At 35.1% G+C, this 21,816-nt stretch overlaps 1 protein-coding gene across 7 annotated transcripts in view; it reads right to left on the minus strand.

Moving 5' to 3' along the window:
• Eip63E (cyclin dependent kinase Eip63E) overlaps positions 1–21,816 on the minus strand; it is a 122,287-nt gene that overhangs the window by 49,984 nt on the left and 50,487 nt on the right. For all 7 annotated transcript variants that reach the window (XM_070285171.1, XM_041777269.2, XM_070285172.1 and 4 more), the window contains one exon: positions 14,521–14,598. In XM_070285171.1, coding sequence (XP_070141272.1) covers positions 14,521–14,598 — 78 coding nt within the window. The remainder of the gene's footprint in view (positions 1–14,520; positions 14,599–21,816) is intronic.

Consider the following 21,816-nt stretch of genomic DNA (forward strand, 5'->3'; position numbering starts at 1 on the left):
ACATTGTTGGCTTAAGATACAAAACACACGGAATGGAGAAAAAAAAACCAAGAAAAATAAGTAAAACATAGGCAAGTGTAGAGCTAAGGCGAAGAAGTAGACAAATCAAGATTTTCTTTATTTTTTTCTCGTATTTTCCTTGTGCATAACGAGCTCAAAAATGTGTGTTTGGATTGCATCTACAAAATGACTTGAGAAAAGCCAACAAGAGGGCAGAGCAGAGCGGAGCAAACGAAAAGAAAATTATGAAAATGCACAGAGCACTCAGTAATGGAAAGGCTTAGAAAGGGTGGAAATAAGGGGGGAAAAACCCTATTTATTTTCTAGGATATTTATATATGAATGAGCAAATAAAATTGCTAGAGTTAAGTCATGTGAGTTCCTTAATTTCTAGGATTTTCAGAGTAAATAAAATGTAGAATCAAACATTAAGATGCTCAAATATATAAAAAATTAAATAAGGTATAAAGAATTATATTATATACCTTTTAGATATATAAAATTATAAATAATAAATAATAAAGTATAAGAAATACCATTATATACTTTTTTAAATATATAAAATGCTTTTCCTTCTGTGTTCTCTTAGTCAAAATATTATCTTACACTGATTTTATGACTTTTCTCTAAGACCCCTTAAGTATCTAAGACCCTTTAAGTATCTAAGGCTAATCCTGAGCTAAAATAAACTTCAATTTCAAAGCTTACAAAGTTAAAGCCTTATCCGCAATCCATTAGAGCCAGTCAAAGTGCCATAAATAATGCCCTGACAATGCATCAGAGGACACAGAGTACATATGGTCGAGGGGAAAATGGGAAGAAATTGAGTTGCTAGCAAAGGGCACATGCTCACTGCACACACCCATCAGCCTTTTATTCAAATTGTCAACTCGAAAATGGGCTCCAGGATAAAACAGAAAAAAAAAGGAAATATGGAGGGAAAAACACAAATCAGCACACGCCAGAAAAGAACACAACTGTAAAGTTCAACTGAGCGTATGTGCAATGTTTGCGAATGACAATTTACGAGTGGCCGGGAAAAAGGGACTAGGAACCAGGAACCAGGACCAGGACACTCATTGCTACGGCTCCTGGCACTTCTCCGCTAATTGCCAACAAAACAAGCTCTCAAATCAACTTACAAACATAGAAAAAAAACTTTGAACTTTGTATAAAAAATATTTCCAGAAACTTAAACAAACTTCTCCAGCTTTCATTTTTGTATAAAAACTGTTACCTAACAAATCATTTTAAAAATTAATTTTGTACTTATGAAATCCCAGATTTTTTCCAAGTGCAGATTTTCCACTTTTCCAAAAACTCTCCGTTTTTTTTCCCATGATTTTTAAGTGATATTTCCCAGAGCCCAGCTCTGGGCAAATGTTTTTGTTTCCATTATTAATGGCTTGGCAAACGTAGCCGGCTGAGGACTATGACTATGACTCATATGCTAATTTGAGCCACAACAAATGTTGGCTTGGGCCCCGCCTCCTCCAACTTAACCCACCTGAGGGACAGGACAGGTGTCCTGCTTCACCAGGCGATGACATTGAACGATATGACGACGCCTCTTTGCAGGTGAAGGAGGGGAAAGATGCCTCGCACTCTGGGCCAACTTTGATTGATGGGTATTACAACTTTTCTCTCTTTTTGCTCTTTCCTGCTTCGGCTCTTTTGTTTTACGCTTTTTTGTGGTTTTCTTTACACTCAAGGACATTTGAAACACCAAAATGCTTTCAGTTAAATGAGTTACGACACAGGGAAATTCGAAAACAAAAAGGAAATATATGGCTAAAGACATCTGTTTGAGGTTGAAAAGTTTGGCAATCAGTGGAAAATCAGTGGAACCAATTTCGAAAAAAGGGAAGCTAATAAAACACTTGAATTATGATGTGTCGTTGTCAACAAAATTTCAGTTTTTTAGGCTTTAAAACTTGGACAATCTCTTAGCTAGAAGCTAGGCTTTAGGCAAAGATATTGAAAAGAGCAAAGAAATACTTTTACTTATTATAGAATTATTTTTAAAACTCTCTTGACTTCAGGTAAACACATTGAAAAGCCTTAAGAAAAACTCTTACTGTCACCTTCTGAGTAAAACTTCATCCTTGTCCACACAAAAACCTTTTTTTATTCTTTAAAACAATTTCAATTACAAACTTTAACAGCATCTAAATTTCTAAAATTAGTTACTAAAACTCCTAGAAATATTTATTATTTCACCAGCTACAACTATAAACTTTAAAGTATTCCAACCGAGTCTCTCAGTTTTTTAATAAGCCCAAAAGTTTCCCCAAAAACTTCTTTTCAAGTAATTTCCAAATTTACGACTTCATTTCGTAGCCCTAAAACAAAACCTTAAAAAGTAAACCTAAGCAAACGAAAAAATAGAACGTAATCCAAAAACGACACACACACACAAGTAAAATAAAAAGCAAAAACTTGTTTATGACTTGCAAATTTCCTGTAAAAGCCAAAAACAAGTGCAGTTCGCACAAAAAAATATATATAAAAACACACACAAAAAATGGTACTAGAAATGAGGAAACTTGTCCAAGAAGCAAATCAACTTTGCTAACTTGGAAGGGGAGAAACGAGAAGCTGGCGGAGGAGAATGACAAACGAACTAGAAATCCCCGCACTTGGGTAAATAACTAAGACGGAAGTGTAACCATTCGACCGGAGGCCAAAAGCCAGGACTCTAGGTGGAGTTCGGGTATCCGGTGAGGTGGGTAAATGAACTTTAAAATGGATACCCCGGAGGAGGAAAGCAAAGCCAGGGACTCGCAAATAATGTAATCAAATCAAAATGAAACGCCAGCCAAGCAACTAACCAAAGGCAAAATTGTCAGACAGAGATGAGCGAGTGTAAAATTGCATTTAACGTGAAAAGAGTTAAAAAACATAACTGAGAAATAACTGTATATAATTCTAAATATTTTTACATTTATTTAAAGTCTTTCTAAGTTGCTTTTGTCTCAATCAAAACAGTTCAATCAATTCATTAGGTATAAAATAAATATATAAAAACAAGTAAATGAACAGCAAACCAGTTTACATCTCTTCTCAGGTATAACAAATTAAATTAAAAATGTAATTCCCATATCGCTGGCCATCTCTGGTGACCGAGGAGAGAAAGAGCATTGGACTCGAGGCAATCGGATGATGGCAAAAGGAAATATTGTCATTGAAATGCAAGTCCTGTGCCAGCTCCACCTGGCGAAATGCAAATTGAGGAAGCGAGACAGGACAACAATAATAATAATAAAAATAAAATAAAAAACAAAATACAAATAATAATTTGCAACAAAAGTCAGTCAAGTGATTGGCGGTGGAGATGGTTAACCGCGAAAGAGGGACAGCCAGGGCCAACTCTTCTTGTTGTCCCAATGTCAATATTTGCCACTGCCGTCGGGGACGTTGGGGCCGTCCCCATCATCATCATCATCATCGTCGAAATGATGACTTGGGCGAGCAACTTCATCGATATGCAGGCCCCGCCGACAACAAGAGAAATCTCAGGCAGCAGAGGAGACAAATTTTTATATATTTTTTGTTGTATTTTTTTTTTCTTTTTGAGTGAGCTTGGGGGATTTAAGTGCGGGCTGCCTTCTTCATCTCTTTTGATCGCAATCGCAGCGAGCTTCCTTCATTTGCATTTGTCCCCCCTCCAAGCATTCGTTCAATCATTTGTTTATTTACTTGTAAATAAAGAATGAGAGTTCCTGCTAATGGAAACGATAAGTTCTTCCGAAGAAACTACTGCGACTCGCTTGAATTGAAGTTGCCTTGATGGAAAGTTGAGTCATGACAGCACTCACGTTTAAGTTAAGTTGTTGAGAAGTGCAGAGAAAGGCTCTGAGGATTAGGTACATTTTATGAGAAGCGCGGAGAGAGGCTGTCAGCTTTAGGTAATTTTTTTGAGAAGCCGGGAGAGAGGCTCTAAGACTTAGGTACATTTTTTGAGAAGCGCGGAGAGAGGCTTTAAGGTTTAGGTACATTTTTTGAGAAGCGCGGAGAGAAGCTCTAAGGTTTAGGTAGATTTTTTGAGAAGCGCGGAGAAAGGCTCTAATGTTTAGGTACATTTTTTGAGAAGTGTGGAGTGAGGCTTTAAGGTTTAGGTACGGTTTTTTATTATTTTAATATTAATTTTAAATGTATTTCAAACCCCATTTCACTTTGAATAATTGCCAAACGAAAGTAAAATTTGTACTAAATTTAAATCAACATTATTTTAAACTTTCCTTTGGTCAGAAAACTGACCCTTCGTCACAGTAAATGTAAAAAAATAAATGGAAAATAATTTTCAATTTTCTTGGTTCTCTCTTTCCTTCTGTTTCTAACAATTTATTGGAATATGTTTCTCGGGTTTTCCTGTTCCGTTGTTAACCCCCCACCACCCCCAAGATGTAATTGTAGACGCTTGGTATGCGCTGCTCGTGGTTTATTATTACCCCCGCCCGCCCCTCCGACACTCGACTTTTCCAAGCCAAGTGTGTGTATGTGTGTGTGCTTTGCTCTCTTCTTGAGCCAGGCAGGCAGCCAGCCAAGCAAACATTTCCACCAGAGGAAACACACAATAATATATGAAAAAGGAACAAATATATATATGAAAATAAAGGAAAAAATGCTGGCCAGACCCTAACAAGCGAGACAATAGCCAAAAGCTGTAAATTGTGGGTGGGGGGGATGAGCGGCAGACGAAAAAAAACAAACTGGAACAATGAATAGAACCGCCACTGTCTAGGGGAATGTCTACTGGGCTCAGTTTCCTTCAAACTGTAATTAAAACTGTGCCTGCAAAACTGGGCAGAGTCGAGAGTGTCAAGTGGAAAAGAATTTTCAAGGAAAAGCCTCAAGTCTCCCACTGCTTAGAATGTGTTTTCTCCCTGCTTGTTGAAGGAAATCATTTTACGGCCGCCTGACAGACAATAAACGAAAACCGGAAAATGGGGGCGGCGGCACACGTTGAAGGTTGCCTGCGAAATGGAAGGAAGAATCTAAGGAAGCCATTACCTCGATGCCAGGTTGCAAGGCTGCTGCCAGGTGCCACATTTGTTGTGTATACACACCGTACACATCATGCAACAAAGTCAACACCTTGAACCAGTTTAAGTGAGAAAAGAAAGGAGAAATTATGGCAGGCAGGCAGGCAGGAGAGATGGCTCTGGAAAACTCAAAATAATGAAGTGCGAGGGCGCCGACACTGACATTTGCCAAGAAGAGCAAGAAAGCCTCCGATGATGGCAAGGAAAAGTCATTAGCGAAGCACACACATGACATTGCACAGTAGTATTTGTAGGCCCAGGAAAAGGTAGAAAAGTTATAGATACAATTTAATTTTAACCTCTAAAACATCTTAAATCACTCTTTTAAATATTTAAATACATAAAAAATCTATAAAAAATAATTTAAATAAATTTTCATATTAATAAATTATCTTCAAGCCACTTTTTAATATTAACCAAAACCACAGTGCATTTGGGTGGGCTTTTCCTGGCCAGATTTGCTGGCGAAGCTGTCAGGAAATGCAGCAGTTGCCAGCCTAAGGCTCAAGAAGGAGAAATTCTAGACATGAGTGAGGTGGCTAGCCGTCACTCCTCCTGGCCCTGGCCTGGCCTGGCCTGTCCCCATGTCAAATATTTAACACTTGGTTTATTTTGCATTTGTTTCGCTTCCCCGTGGCACATGGAAATTAAATGTTTACGCTTTTTGTGGCAGCAAGTGGGCGTCCTCATCGTCGTCGTCGTGGAGAATTCAAGTGGATTTCATGGGGGCAACAACCAAAAAATGGCAACCAATTTAGAGAGAGAGAGAACTGCCATGGCCCTGGAGTAGCAAACACTTTATTTTCATACCCAGGCCAGGAGCCTTCGCCCACGCAATCAATGCGGCAGAAATATTTCACAATTGCAGAATTGCAATCAGGAATCAGGCAGCATTGGAAATTGGGAATCAGGAATCAGAAATCTCGATAGTCCATGGTATTCATGGATGCAACGAGCCAAATGCCGAGCAAATCACGTAGCATAATATTTTGTTATTTGGTCTGCACTGCGTCTGCATCGCATTGACAGGCATAAGTCTGTGAGATATGCCACGGAATTGAAATCTATATACATATGTAGGTATGTAGGTATAGGGGAAAGCGGATTTTCAAAGTCACGCGCAGCCAAACACAGGGTTAAGACCCTCGCCACCACAAATGGCTAAAAGTCAGACAACAATCGGTGACGAGCATATGAAAGGGTACTAACAATCGACATAGAAATTTCTAGAATGAGCTATCTGACAAACGAGATTTGCTTTTAACTATATTTTTGATTAGAGAGGAAATCATTTTGTAAAGTGGGTTTACTTAAAATTGTAAAAATGTTGGGTAAATATGATGAAAAGTGCCAGGAGAATGGTTTAAAATGCAGAGAACATTTTACTAAAAAATCAAAAAATCTTAAAAATATTTAATTTAAAAAAATCTATACAAAATAATATAAAGATATTTATTAACAATAAATTACAGTTAGGTAAATATTGCGAGAAGTGGAGAAAGAGGATCTTTTTGAAAAAAAAACCCCTCAGAAAGGTTAGTATTAGGTTAGTTTTATGAGAAGCACAGAGAGAGGCGTTTTCTTTAGATTTTCTCGGTAAGGATGGAATTTGCTAAATAAAAAATATAAAAATATATATAAAACAAGAGGCTTTTATTTATAACACACCTCGGAAAGTATGGGAGTAGGTAAGTAATATGAGAATACTACTTAAATATTATGCAGCATTTTTAATAAAATTTTCATTCTATTTTTAAATAAGATTTATCTTCCCTATAATTTTTGTTTTATATTCCTCATTTACTATGCCCCATAAATACATAGTGTATGGTATATGCTTATAAACTCTCATCCGCAGCCACAATAAGGGACATCAGTTGGAGTTGTCTTGAGCTTTAGCCTTCGTCGTCGCCCAAGAACATTTCTATTAAAATGCGAAAAGCCTTTTGTGGCCGAAACCCCACCCCACCTCCCACCTCCCACTCTCCAATCCATTTTTCCTGTATTATTTCCCTTGTTTATGCGGTGTCTGTCTGGGCCTGTGTGTTTATCGCTGCTGCTGCTGCTGCTGTTGGCACTGCACTTTGAATGCAAAAAAGCATAATATAATCGAAAGGGGAAGCGGCAGATAGTGATAGTGAATGGGGCAGGGCGAGGTACGTGTTAGTAGACTCTTCCGATCACAAATGTCGTGAACGTTGTTGCTTGACGTCAACGTAAGCCACCGAAAATAAACAATGAAAAACCGAGGGGTACAAAAAAGAAAATGCAGCGGCATAGATAAACAATAAACAAAGACACGACGAACACAGCATCAGCAGAAATTGCAAATTGAAAACTGCATTAAAGAAATGGCAAAGGAAAAGGAGTAAAGAGACAGAGGGAGGAGGATCCCTTGACATTCACTAGAGAATTCTCAGAGTCATTGAACGCGAAAAAAAAAAATTCAAGAACAAGCTAAAGAAGCCAAAAATAAAGTTGTACGAGAACAAAAACCAAGAAACTAGACAAAAAGGCGACACAAAAAACAATATATATTTAAATTTTAAAGAAAAAATTGGTTTACCCTTAAAACTTAATTATATAAAAATTATTTTTATTATTGAGACTATTTCCTGCTAATTTTTGAGCTAAATAAGAAGCCCTGTCCATGGTTTTTGTTTGACTAATTGAATTCCACAAACGTTGCTAAACAACAAAAGGCCAAAAAACAAAAACCAAAAAAACACCGCCAAAGAAACCAAACAAACGAAAATAGTAAAAGCCGCATTGAAAACTGAATTTTTACGATTTACGTCGCAAGGTTGTGAATTTCACTTAAAATACTTTTATTATGGCCACGGAAAAAATACAAAAAAAAAAAGAAGAAGCCGAGGCCCCTCCTGCTCGCATTCAAGGCACGTTTTCCAGGCAACGTTGACGCTTGGTCTGGCATAAAAAAATAAGCTTTGGTTTTTTTAACCCCCCAACCAACCCCTCAACCAGCTCCAGACACAACACATGTACCTGTAATGGGCCCATTCGACATTCGACAAGAGTCGTGGAAACAGCAGCCGTTTAAAAACAAATTATCGAGCATGTACGAGAGACGCTGCCTGTCACCGGCAGAGAGTGAAATAATAAAGAGGAAAATGGGGAAAATGTTTATGGACGAGAGTCAATGATAGTCGAAGAAAATGCAGAATAATCCCAAAGGGTTAAGCTGTTGGAAAATGTGGAAAATATCTGTATGTGTTTCGGTTGTTTTGGGAATCGGTAAAGATAAATACAAATAATTGACAGAAGTAGAACATAGCTTCAGGTGATTTAATGTGACTCGGGGATTTGTAAATATGCCTGTACCTGTCTCTTGCTAATATAAACCTTTTATTTATTTATTTAAAAAATATTAAATACTTTTATAGGCTGTTTACCTAACGAACTCGTGCTAAGCCATAAAAATAGTTGTTGCACAACAGGTAAACATAATTTTTAAAATTTTTTATGAGCTCTTAAAATAACTGCAAGACACTAATAAGGCTTTTTAGTGGCAATTTTGGGTCTAAAATAAATCAGCAAAAATGTTTACAAGCTTTGAAAATAATAAATTATGTATTTTAATATACCTCTATTAGTTATGGATATTTTTAGGTCATATATATATTTTCTTTTAGCTTCCCTAAATCCTGTAAAATCTCTAAGCTTCAAATTAAATTTATGTAATATTTTTCCAGGCCTACCTTAACCCTCTCTCTATTCGTTGCTGCTGCTGCTATGTAGTACCATTAACCCCGCACTGCCACTCATCAATGTCACAAACATAAGCACGGAAAATCGACGGAAAAACCCTCTCAACCAAACGTTAGTTAGAGGCCTGCTCCAACACTAAATTACTCGAGGAAATTCGTGTAATAAAATACAGAAAATAGTCGCATAAATTTCTTTTCAACGCGCTGCGGGCGTAAAAAATTCTTTCGGTTTATGGAAGCATATATAGACCATATTTAATAGTAGTTGCAACCCGGGGGGAAACTGCATTAAATGTGCTTAAGCGAGCGAAAGGTCATGTGCGTGATTACTCATACGCCGTGTGGCCGTTGCGGATATCATCTCCCAAGCCGGAAAATACATACATATATATGAAACTGTGTAAAAAAAAACATACCAGAACTGAAACCAACTGAAAGAACGTTTCATATCAATGGCATGACATATTAAACGGAGGCCACCAAAGCGGATTTGTCCCTATATATAAGTATATATATGTTCGTACTTCAAATCTTGAGATAAGTTGCCAGGAAAGGCGGTGGTTGGAGGTAAAGTGGGCGTGGCATCTGTAGCGTTTCCAGCTCTTCACAAATCAGAGCGTAAATACAATGAAGACAACGCTGAAGCTGCTGAAAGGCGATGAGAAAGCGAGACGAGATGGGGAAAAGCAAAGAAGCGATGCGTGTTCCGATAGCGGAATCTGCTCAGAGGCACTTCAATGGACTTACAATGTACAGTGTTAAATCTAAGAGAAAGCAAATAAATAGATAAAGAAGGCTTAGGTGCTTGAAATTAAATTGAAATTACATCAAAACCCCAATGAAAGTTCCTTTTAAATTCAATTCAATAAGCTTTAATTGTGTTCTTAGGTAAATCTATCAATGAAAACATTTTATTTAGATTTTCTACTCAACATATTAATTACAATTTCCTAGGAAAACCTCGAAGCACATTAATTGTCTCACAAATTTAATTGACTTCAAGTCTGTAGATAGATTTCCAAATCAATTTAAAGCTCATTACCCGCATTAAAAGTGCCTAAACCCAAACCATGAATCACCACCAAAAACTAGTACTTCCGATCCACTCAAAGTGGTTATCACTGTATCTCAAACATATATGCGGGCAGAGTCCAGTTTAGACCCATCATCCATGGCCATTGAATAGACTTGCTCGAGGGGTGGTGAATGAGGGGGAGATATCATACTATAAAGAGAGAGGGGGAAGGGGAGGAGGAGGAGGAGGCTGCCGGAGTCGGAGATAAAAGCGAGGCAAAGGAGGAAGCATCAACAGTCGACGGCCATTAGCTGCTTATCGCGCTATGTCTTCGGCTGCTGATTCTTTTATATATACATTTTCTTTTTGATACCCTTAAAGGGGGTGTTAATATAAAGAAAAGGTATTTTAACACACTCTTAAATACATACTTCTAAAAATAATATGTGAAATTGGAGGTTACTATCTTGTCCGTCAGTTTCTTTTCAAGTTATATTCAATAATTTAAAAAAATTTTCTGTTATATATAAACATATTTTCTTATCAAAAATGTACTTAAGAATCCCTGAACACATTAATAAATATACATTCTTTTTTTTTATACTTCCCTTGGGTACAATAATTCCCCTGAAAGAGTATTTTAAGCTTCGACTTTCCAAACCCAACTCCCTATTTATTTTTTCTATATTTTTTTGTCATTGAGTTGCACTGAAAAGAGGGCAGACTCCAGGCCCTGGCTGGTGAGCTCAAGTGTAAAGTTATCAAGTGGCTGCGACTGGCAGTCAGATGGGACGGACACCAGTCAAGGGTTAAAGCCATAGACAACCTCGAGTGTGTTTGGCCATGGCTTGTGACATAAAATGTTATCAGAAAGGATTATGACAAGGCAAGTGAGATGGCAAAGAACGGAAGAACGAGGTAAAACACAGCGACTAGAACTGTATCACTAGAACAGGGAAATAAGAGCACGACGACGACGACAACGGCGACGACGATGATGATGAGGAGATAGCGTCGAGATATAGCCGACAACCAAGTGTCAAAGTCGGACATTGGACACGCCATAAAATATTTACACCAAAAGGAGCAAAAAGGAGCTTGAGATATCTCAAGAATCTCTCGCTTTGGCCGGGCTAAAGTTATCCTCTATTTCCAAGTGGCAAAAAAAAAGGAGAGAAGGAGCTAGGAGCTGGGAATAAGTGTCACAATTGTTGGTTAAATAAGTTGAGGATTTCACACTTGAGTTTCAAGGAGCTCTAATGTAGCTTTTTTTAAGAGTTTCGCTGGTTTTTGTAGGGATTAAGACAAAGATTTTAGGAAATCTTCTAAGTTTTGATATAAAGAAAGGGACTTTTAGTCACATGTTATTAATTATTGAATTTTGCGATCTATGAAACTTATGTTAAAATATAAGAAATTTAACCTGGTCTTACTATAGCTTTAAAAATAGTTCCTCTTCATTTTTATAAAGAATATTTAAACTAATTTTAAGTCTTAAAATTTTTGTATTTATCTTGAAAAACCCTTACCACCAGTCTCAACTACTTGTACTCTTGTTTTTCTTATCGTTAAACATTTTTATAGTCATCACATTCAAAGAAACTAAACCCCAAGTCAAGTGAATCATTTCAAGTTATTTACCAGTTCCACAACAAGAAAAGGCAAAAGATGACAAAGAAATCACGAGCGGTACAAGAAAACACTAACAAAAACATATATGTACATAAGTTAAGTGTACGTAATTCCGGTCTATAAGTATTTCAGGTCTATGGAATGCACTCATCAAAAGATGAAGAGGAAATGCAGAGAATTCTTTGGTTAAATGGTAGATACAGGTAAAGAAAAGGGGTACATTTTGAGTTTGTAATATTAATAATATAATTATAAAAGGATTTATGGTATAATGAAGCTATTTAAATATTTTTCAGTATAAATTTAGACTTTGTTTTTAACTTGAATGATTTTAAGAAAGATTTAAAAAATATTCTAAAATTGTATTTCCAATTTAAAACTAAATGTAATTAAGTTTGCCTTTGTAGAGATCCCACAATTTATGCTCTGACATTATTTCATATATTATTTTGATCCTTTTATATATTAATATAAATTTATTTATTTATTTTTCCCCCTCTTTTCCTAGTATTTTCTCTCAGTGTGCTTTTAATTTCTTGTGCAACAGCGTCTTATAACTTCATAACTTTTATGGCCGGCAAATGAAGCAGTTTAGAAGTAGCAACAGTGAGACACTGATGCGGATACCGAGACAGATACAGATACAATTACAGATACAGATACATTTACGTTGAGTTGCAGCTACTCGTAATTAAAAAAAGGAAAGAAAGAAAAAACTGGGGAAGAGGAGCCACAGCCCGTGCGGCAATTAACGACGGTTTAGCTGCAAGTATCAGTTCGCTGACAAACAAGCGGGACAAGTCTTGCAACTACTACAACTGGGCGACAACTAACAACTACAGTTAGTGGGGCTTGTTGTAATGGCCTTGGCCAAGACAACTTGGCCAGTTGTGGAGCACACCAGCAGCTTGAGTGACATTCCTTGGTTGCATCAGCAGCAGCAGCAGCTGCTGTTGCTCCTCAATAATGCAATGAAAGCATTTAAACTTCAGCTAGAATATAAAGTCAACTTTATTTTCTCATTTTAAACCAAATGGATGCAACACTTATGCGCCAGAAAAAGCAGCAGTAACAACAGTGGAAAATCGTGAGAAATTGTTCCAATGCCAGAGCACAAGTTGCATTTGAAATTCGAAATTGTTTCCGCTTGAAGGATTGCCCAATTGTTGATGAGGGTGTTGCAAGTTGCAACTTTGGAAAGAAAACTCTCTGACATATTGTAAAAGTGTAGAGAGAGAAAATGCGCTGAAAATTTCATCTTTGGGGCGGGGCTTTCATCGTAATGGAAAATAGTCAAATTGCTCACTGAACATGAGTTTGGGAATTTATTGAAAGCTGTTTGATTGATGAAAGGAAATCAATTTTGACCAAAATTGGTATTATTTCTTTTTGATGTCAAAGATAAATGAATATTTAATGTTTTACAAGGTAAGTGAGGAATTTTAGAAAGGAATTTTCTTGTGAAAAGTTTTTTTATTTCTAAGATATTTAGTTTTCTTTGATAGTATTTTTTAAATTATATCTTTAAAAGTCTATTTTGATTTTTAAAAAGTTTTTAAAACTTTTAAAAATATATATTTAAATCTATAAAAATATTTTACTAAATATTACTTCATAACAAGACCAAGTTTACCTATTTTTAAACCCCACAACCTTTTCTGCCACCAAATCCCACCTTATATGGTTTCATATTTTGGTTATTTTCCAAACAAAAGAGCCGACAAAAAATGTCAATTAAATATGCAAGCCAAAAATGGTTACATTTAAAGCCAAAACAAGACCATTAGTCAGATATTCAAAGAAAATAAAACAATTTTTTCCACTCTTATGGGAAGAAAAACAGCTGTTTGCTGGACTTGTTTCTGGAGCAACTTATAAAAGACAGAAAAAAAATACAAAAAAAAAAAAACAAAATAAATAAAAACTAAAAACCGTTTGCGTGGGCGTTGAAAGACAATTAGCCGCATGCCGCAAAATCAAGCAACCGAAACTGGTTTTTCGGTGAGTCAACAGCAATGCAGCACCTCATACGGGTTTCCATGACACGCCAGAAACTAAACCATAAACCATCATGAATGCAAAAAGGCAAATATTTGATGAAATCAAGCGAAATACCTGCAGAAATTAGAGGGGTTGGAAAATCGCTTCAGTAGTAATTCATCAATTTGGTGCTTTGGCGGCACTTCCTGCAATTTTTCTCTCTCGCTGTCTCTGTTGTCAATTGCATTTTGAACTTGGGAATGAGTGCATTCAATTACTCGAACCAAAAGAGCTGAGCTGACAACCATTCAAAATTCTTTTTCTACTTTTTTTTGTACCATTAAAAGCTTTTCCCACACAACAAAATCGATAAGTTTCCCTTTGCGAAAACTGCGAAAATGTTTTGCATTTCATTTTTTTGTCTGTTGCGGTCTGTCAGGAGTTTTTTAAATAAAAATTGCATTTACATTGGGTTCTTTCTGTTTCTGTTTTTTTGTATTTTTGGGGAATTGTGTAAATTTTTGGTCAGAAAAAGCTAAAGGAGGGAAGGAGTATATAAAAGAGCTACAGGAACTCTGAGTGTTGATGTGGCAAAGTTGATTGAAGTTTTGGGGCGGCGCCTGGCAATATTTTGCATTCATAAAACCAGCTGAGAAAAAAACGTCATGTTTTGAATGGTGAAAATTGAAGCGGAATAGGGACAAGTTACAGGTCATAAAAGGTAAAAGGTTACAGGAAGAAATAATATCAGTTTGAGGGGATTTGAAAACTTTGTAATGTAAATTCAAGCCATTTGACATTTTCTTTCTTGATTTCAACAAGTGTTTCCAGCAACTTCAAAACAATACATAAATAAATATATAAAGGTAAATATCTAGACATATATGTATGTATATATCCATAATCTATGGCATTACCATAAGTATCTATTGTTTGAAAGAGAAAAAACTGCACCCACATTGGCTACAAAATCAGAAAATGACTCAACTGCATTTTAGTTTGAATTTATTATTGATTTCCTGAGTTTATAAACAAAGAACCTACAGCTTTATAATTTTCTTGGAATTATTTTTTATATTTATATTAAATTTCAAGAATAAATATAATAATTTCTACTCACTTAATCTGCCAAAGCTATGCGATAGCCTCTTCTTGAGCTTTTGCAGGGCTCCTCCTTTCTTCTCGCGCATGGTGACGCCTGTAAAAAAATTTATAAAAAACATATATACACATTAATTAATTGCTTTAAAATGTGATAGATTTATCAAGTGACATTCAATGATTGCATAATGATGGTTAGGGGGAGAAACTTCAAAACAAACAAACAGAGACACAGACTGAGAAAACAAAACACAGATTTTGTTGTTATAAATGAACATAAATCAGTGGAGCGTGGTCTCCCATAATAAACAGGGTGACCCCAGAGATGGGGCTGCATTTTCCCCCCAAAATGAATAATCAACAAATTGTACAACAGCCGAAAATAGAAAATGCATTTTGTGAGTTTCATTTGGGGGGATTTTCCTTTGCCCCGCTTTTATCCACTATCTGAATATCTATAATTAAGTTTTATTTTCCAAAACTGATCAAATAATATCATTTAGCAATATACGTTGGGCTCATTTTAAAGTTCAGTGAGGCATGAAAATTGTTTTCTGTTTTGCTGAGACTGAGACTGGGGGGGGGGGGGGGGGGGGGGGGGTGTGGTACTTCAATAAGAGGTGTGTCTGGTTTTTCCTGGTTTGTTGATTGCATTAATGATTTCTGTTTGTGTGCTTTTTTTTCTACTCTCCTCTATTATTAGAACGCACAAAAATGAGTAATTTATGCTGTTAGAAAAATAAAACAAATAAAAAAGTAGGGCAAAGGTTGGAAATTATATAGAGGGAAATTAATTATAAAATTTTTAAAATTATAAAAAAAGTTTAGTAATAAAATATGATATTTATTGTTAAAGAAAAAATGTTTTAAAATTTATTTTCACTTGAGAAACATAAATGAAAAAATAAATAATTAAACAAAAACTAATTAGTTTTCAAAATAGTGCTTAAAAATTTACTTGAGAAATATGGAAAATAGTAATAATTAATAATAATAAATACTAAATAAATAAATAATTTTAAAAAAATATTAGTCACTTTTAAAAATAGTGTTTTATACCAACTAAAAAATTGGTTTATTGTAATAAGACCTTTTTTATTATATTTATTTTTATGTATTTCTTCAAGCATACTTTAATTCCCTATTAATCAAGCTTACAAGTCTTTTTAAGCCCCATAAAAAATGTTCTTTATCTGCTACACAACTCCCACATTTCTTATTCAAATTTCCTGCTTGATTATTTACACTTCCTCATCGTTGTTTTTTCTTGTTTTCAATGGGTTTACCACCTCCTAATAAGGAAATTGGCACTTCAACCATCATTTGTCAAACTCTTCACAACTCTCAAGTCGCTGCACTGACACTGATTGAGATGACCAATCCAAAACACACTGACCTCCGGCAGTCCAAAGCCTCAGTCTAAGCATATTCCCCCGACTATAAACCAGTTTTTGTCTGACAATTGCAATACAGAAAAATGTAACTAAAAATGTTCAGTCTCTCACTCTATCTAAATCTCTGTGTATAAAATATATATAGTATTTCTCCTTATTTATTTACCCACACGAGAAGCTGTGTTAAATCAGGCGATAAAGTGTGTGCGACTCTGCAGTGTTGAGATAACTTCCGATTCGATCCCCTTGTGAACTGTTTGGCCGTTGTCAAAAGCAATTTGGCTTAAACAATGCAAGAAGCAAGTCAAGCCAAGCAATTTATGGCCATGGAGTGTGCGATCTTTGCATAAGGCTTCCATAAGTGCACACCTCCCACTTCCTTCCCTTTTGGCTCTTCAGCTCTTCAGCTGCAACTCAATTACAGGGGCCATCGGAGTCATAACTATAAGCTGTTGTTGACTTCTAAAATGGCTATTCAAAATCATAACCAGGGGTATTAGAAAAGATGTGGTAAGGGAGGTGGATGTGACAACAAAGAGCTGGAATGCAGGCAGAAAAAATGGAAGGGTATGCAAAGTACCAAGAAAAAATGTATAAAGAATTGAGAATATTCAAACTAGAAGCCTCAAAAAATCTAGAAAAAATTTAGGAGAATGATTTAAGATTTTTAAAGTTAAAAAAATTAATTTAGAATAATTTCTTTATAAAAAGAAACTAATTAAAAACTCTTAACCAATTTTATAAAGTAAAAAAATATTTTTAAATCAATCTTCTTTACCATTTCTAGCCTTTATTTTAATATATTTTTTATAAAATTAGTTTCTAAATTAACTAATATTTTCTCTCACTGTAAAAAACACAAAGAAACCCATAAAGCTGCATTGTTTTTGGTCTTGTCTATATATATGTACATATAAGTGAACTGGAAATATGATTATGATGACGATGTCGCTGCTGGCTCTCTCGCTTTGGCGATGCTAATGCCAGTTGACAGAGCCAGACACCGGGACAGGCGATTGCATATAAATGACACTCACTGTATACAGTGATTTGCATAAAATGGCGCCAGCCTTAATAGTTTTTGATAAATTGTTGTCAATATTGTTGCAGCTACGACGGAGTTACGCCTCTTCCCGCAAAACAATTTCAATTTAAGTGCCAGCAGAAGAGTTGTTAACGCAAAAACTTATTTAATTAAATGTATTCATTGCAATCAAAAAAAACTTTTGCCCACCAATAAAGTTAAGAAGTTGTAGCGCTTTCTGTAAAAGTGGCATTGCATTAATGAGTTGCATATGCAAACATTAAAAGTTTGCAATCAAAATCAATGTCACCGCCAGACGAAAAGCGAACCGAAGTTCTACGGATCAAAGGCGGGGCGCGAGACAGGTAAAGTTGAGTGGCATTGAGTGGGTTCAATAGCCTAGGCCCACCCTACTTCCCTTATTATTATATAGCTGGCCTGGGGGCGTGGCCAGTCAGGTGTGCAGAGTAAGCAAAAATAGCAAAAACACAGAGACAACGACAGAGAGTCACTCCTGGAAATGTTCGATGACATCTAATTAGGGAACAAATAATGAGGAGCCACAAAAAAAATGGAAGGAAAAATAAATAATGCAAAATGCTAAGGATATTTGTTTTGTATTTTCGGAAAAGATAAAACTTGTTGGAATTATGAAAATTATTACTATTATAGGTCAAAACCCTAATTAGGATAATTATATTTATTTTGGTCTAAGAATACCTCAGACAAGTTGTGGGTTATCAAAATATCAAGAAGTTTGTTTGTATTTGACTTGTTATTAATATTGGAAAGAAATTTCATATAATTGGGATATTAAATTATTATTTTTAGGGATTATTAATTAATTATAATCATAATATATTATTTAGAAATTTGGAGTATTTATATTAATTATGATTTTCATAATATAGAATTTTTATATCAAGTAATACCTTCAAAATCTACATTTTAATCACATTAAATACACACAAATTTAATGTTTAAATTTAAGAAAAAACCCAAACAAAGTCGTATATATTACTTCAAACCAGAGCAACCTAATAAACCAGCTCAGGTTCTTAGAAATCCCGGATAAACAAACAAGAGCATATCATTTGTAAACACTCCTAGAACCCCCTAGAATATCTATTCCCAGCTACAAGTCAAATTAAGCCAATTTATAATGCCTAAATGGTATACAATCTGTGCTAGTAATTTGCACATGCTTACCCCTTTTAACAGAAGCGCATTTATATCCACAAAACAAAGCACCGAATACAGGCCAGCAATTACCCAAACCCCAAGGAAAACATCAGCCAACCAACCCAACAGTTGACACAAGCCAAACAGCAAATGATATGACGGGCACTTTCCAAATTTCTTGTTAATGACGTAATTACCTACAGCTGAGCTGCGAAAAACCCCGGCAAAGAAAAGTGGAAAATCGCGAAAAACAGGCAAGGGAAAAGGGGAGGTGTGTGAATGGATTCCACGGCAGGCCACACGACGTATACGTGACATTTTGGCCACGCTGCCACACACGGCAAGTGCACTGAGGAAAATTTTAACACTAAAATTAATGTCTTAATTTTTAGTTAAAATTTAAAGCAGAGATTTTTATATTTTAAGCTGCAAAGAGTATAATTTTTACTAGAAATATTTTATTTAATTCATTTTCCAAATTGAATTTTTTTTTTGTACATTTTCTTCCCCCTTTCCCTGGCTTTTGGCCAACTTGCCCACATTCTCTGATTCAATGCAAGGGAAAATAGAATGGTGAGTAAAAAAAAAATGTACAAAATGAAAAGCAAAACTGTTTCTAGCAAAAATATTTTGACACTTTTCGGCGACAAGCAGCTGACTAATTGCAAGAGTTTTGCTCTTTTGGAGAATGCCTTTACAAAATAACTAAAAAAAAAAAACTAGAAAAATCTCTAAAAATAAAGAGAGCACAGTGTAAAATACAGCAGCGACAGCTGACGGAACTGAAAGTCCAAGAATGCTCGATGATTAAATGGCTTATAAATGACGCGGACATTTTTCCCGTCCTCCTAAAGAAAAAAATCCAAGAACTTCCAGGCCAAAAATAGGTGAGAGAAAAAACCAGACACGTGACAAGTGACAAGTGTGGGGGAGGAGGCGGAGAAAATATATGGGAAATGCCAGAGATTCAATCGATTTAACCTCGCCATCAGTTCATGGACTTTTCCTCTGCAAACTTTTATCAATAATAAATTTTGCTATACAAACACAAATTTTAAACAAATTTAATACCAATTTTATTTGTTTTTGCCAAGTTGGAAAGAGAAAAAGGTCAGAGTATTTTGTTTTACAATTTCCTTTTAATTAAAATGCATTTGTAATTAATTAAACACAAAGTTCATATAGAAAATTGCAGAGGATAAGGCTTAACATAATTGAAATAGCTTTAGAGCCGCAAAAAAAAAATCTAGAAAATTAAAATAGCTATGAAAAAGGTATTAAAATATATATATTCTGTTTATTAATATATAAAGTAAACATAGCTAAGCCCAAAAAATATCCCCGGCTGTTATTAATTTCTTTACAACATTTTTTTAAAGACCCCAACTTCACGCCAGCATACATTTTCGTGTTCATATTAACCTTAACCCTTGGCTACCATATCTAATGGCATCATAAAAGATTTCTATGCCTTCGGCTGGCCCCACACATCCATCAACGTTTCCATAAAACGCGCAGCCATTCATTCATTCACCAAGCAAATAATAAAATTAAAAAACCATCAAAAATACAGCCCCCAAAAGCGTGATTATTTATTTATTTTTCTTGTTTGAAATATTTATACGATATTTTTTTTCCATTCCAAACACGCCCTAAGGCAAAACACAAATTTTATTACCATATAGAACTATTTTTTATCGCCCAGCCCCCATCAAATCTAATCAAATTAAAGTTGGAGAAAGGGAAAGGCGTGTTGGATAAGAAAACTTGTAGGGAAATTAGTCAACCAGTTGCATGTTTTCGTAATAAACTTGGCTGGTTTATATACAAACAATATATAGTAAAATATTTATATACAGGTGAGTGTATGGGCCACCTGTTTTAATAGTTTTTGCACACGACAGCACCAGCTTTTTGACTCAAGTTGAATGTGTGTTGCGTGTTCGGCAATCGTTCATCAGAAAACTTGCCAAAAAGTGGACAAAAAAGACGGACCTGCCAAAATCCAAGCTTAATTAAAATTGAAACATATTTTTCAAAGAGAAAAGAAGAGAAGGCAGCTGTAAAAACTCAATTACATTTTGTAAAAAGCATTGAAATGAAAATGAAATAAAAACAAGAAAGGAAGCTAACTTCGGCACGCCGAAGTTTGTATACCCTTGCAGATTGGTTTTGATGTTTATTTTATAGATTTAAATGCTGAAAACACTCACAAAACAGAGTTTCATTACATTTTACCTATACTTATTATGTTTACAGTTTGACAGTTACTGTTTTACATTCCCAGCCTTATATATTTTTACATTTACCGATCGCTTCTATGGCAGCTATAAGATATAGTTGTCCGATTTTTATGAAATTTATACCAAAATTCTAGAATAATAAAAAAAACTTATATCTCAGAGTAAATAAAAATGCGTTGAAAAACAACGAAGCTATAATTTTATTTCTATTAATTTCCCGATCGTTCCTATGGCAGCTATATCATATAGTAGTCCGATTTTCATAAAATTTTTACCAAAATTCTGGAATATTATAAAATGGCTATATCTCAAAAATGATGCAAAAATATTGAAAAACAGCCTAGTTATAATTTTTTTTCTAATAATTTATCGGACATCTGTATGGCAGCTATATGATATAGTCGTCCGATCCGGCCCGTTCCGACATATATAGCAGTGAGAGCATATAGAAGACTATATGCAAAGTTTCATTCAGATAGCTTTAAAACTGAGGGACTAGTTTGCGTAGAAACAGACAGACGGACAGACGGACAGACAGACAGACGGACAGACGGACAGACAGACAGACGGACAGACGGACATGGCTAGATCGACTCGGCTGTTGATGCTGATCAAGAATATATATACTTTATAGGGTCGGAAACGTCTCCTTCACTGCGTTGCAAACTTCTGACTGAAATTATAATACCCTGCAAGGGTATAATGATGAACGATAAGAGAATGTGGGTTGAGAAAACAATAAATGGGGGAAATAAAACTGCTGGAAAATTTATATGAAAATAAAATATTATCAGTTGAAATATTTGCTTTAATTAAATGAAATTAAAAAAAAATATTATCAGTTAAAATATTTGCTTTAATAAAATTAAATGTAATTAGCACCTTTTTGGTTGTCTGTTTTTCATGATAATTCTTATATAAAATCACTCATAATTAAATTTAAATTAATTTAAAAACATAAAGCAGAATAATAAATCTCAAATTCATGTTTATTATAATTTTGTTGTCTTTTTAAATGAATTTTATGTATTGATTTTATTTATATTCTTTTTTTTTTAAGCTCTCAATTCGTTTCATTAATTTTCAGAAAATTGACTATATATATAACTAAACCATAACTCTCTGAGTAATTGATTTAGCCTCAAAATTTAATCATTTTGGCATTGCTGGCTGAATGTAAAGGCGGCATTCATAATTAGACATCTGACAACGACGACTTGGGATATAATTAAATTGTATTTAGCCTAAAAGCAACACCAAAACTAGTCTAATCTCAACGAGTTAAACTAATAAATCAAATGTAGATAGAAGCCATAATGAGTTTTAGATGCATTTGTTTCGTGTTTGGAATTAGATAAGCGATAGAGAGGGGGTTTGACCGTGCTAGAGGTTGAGGCTTATCGCCACAATAAAGCATAATGTCTGATTAAATAAATGATTTCGATGCCGACATCGACTGGCGTCAGCTTCTT

The sequence above is a fragment of the Drosophila kikkawai genome, chromosome 3L (assembly GCF_030179895.1).
Source record: "Drosophila kikkawai strain 14028-0561.14 chromosome 3L, DkikHiC1v2, whole genome shotgun sequence".
NCBI classification, from domain to species: domain Eukaryota; kingdom Metazoa; phylum Arthropoda; class Insecta; order Diptera; family Drosophilidae; genus Drosophila; species Drosophila kikkawai.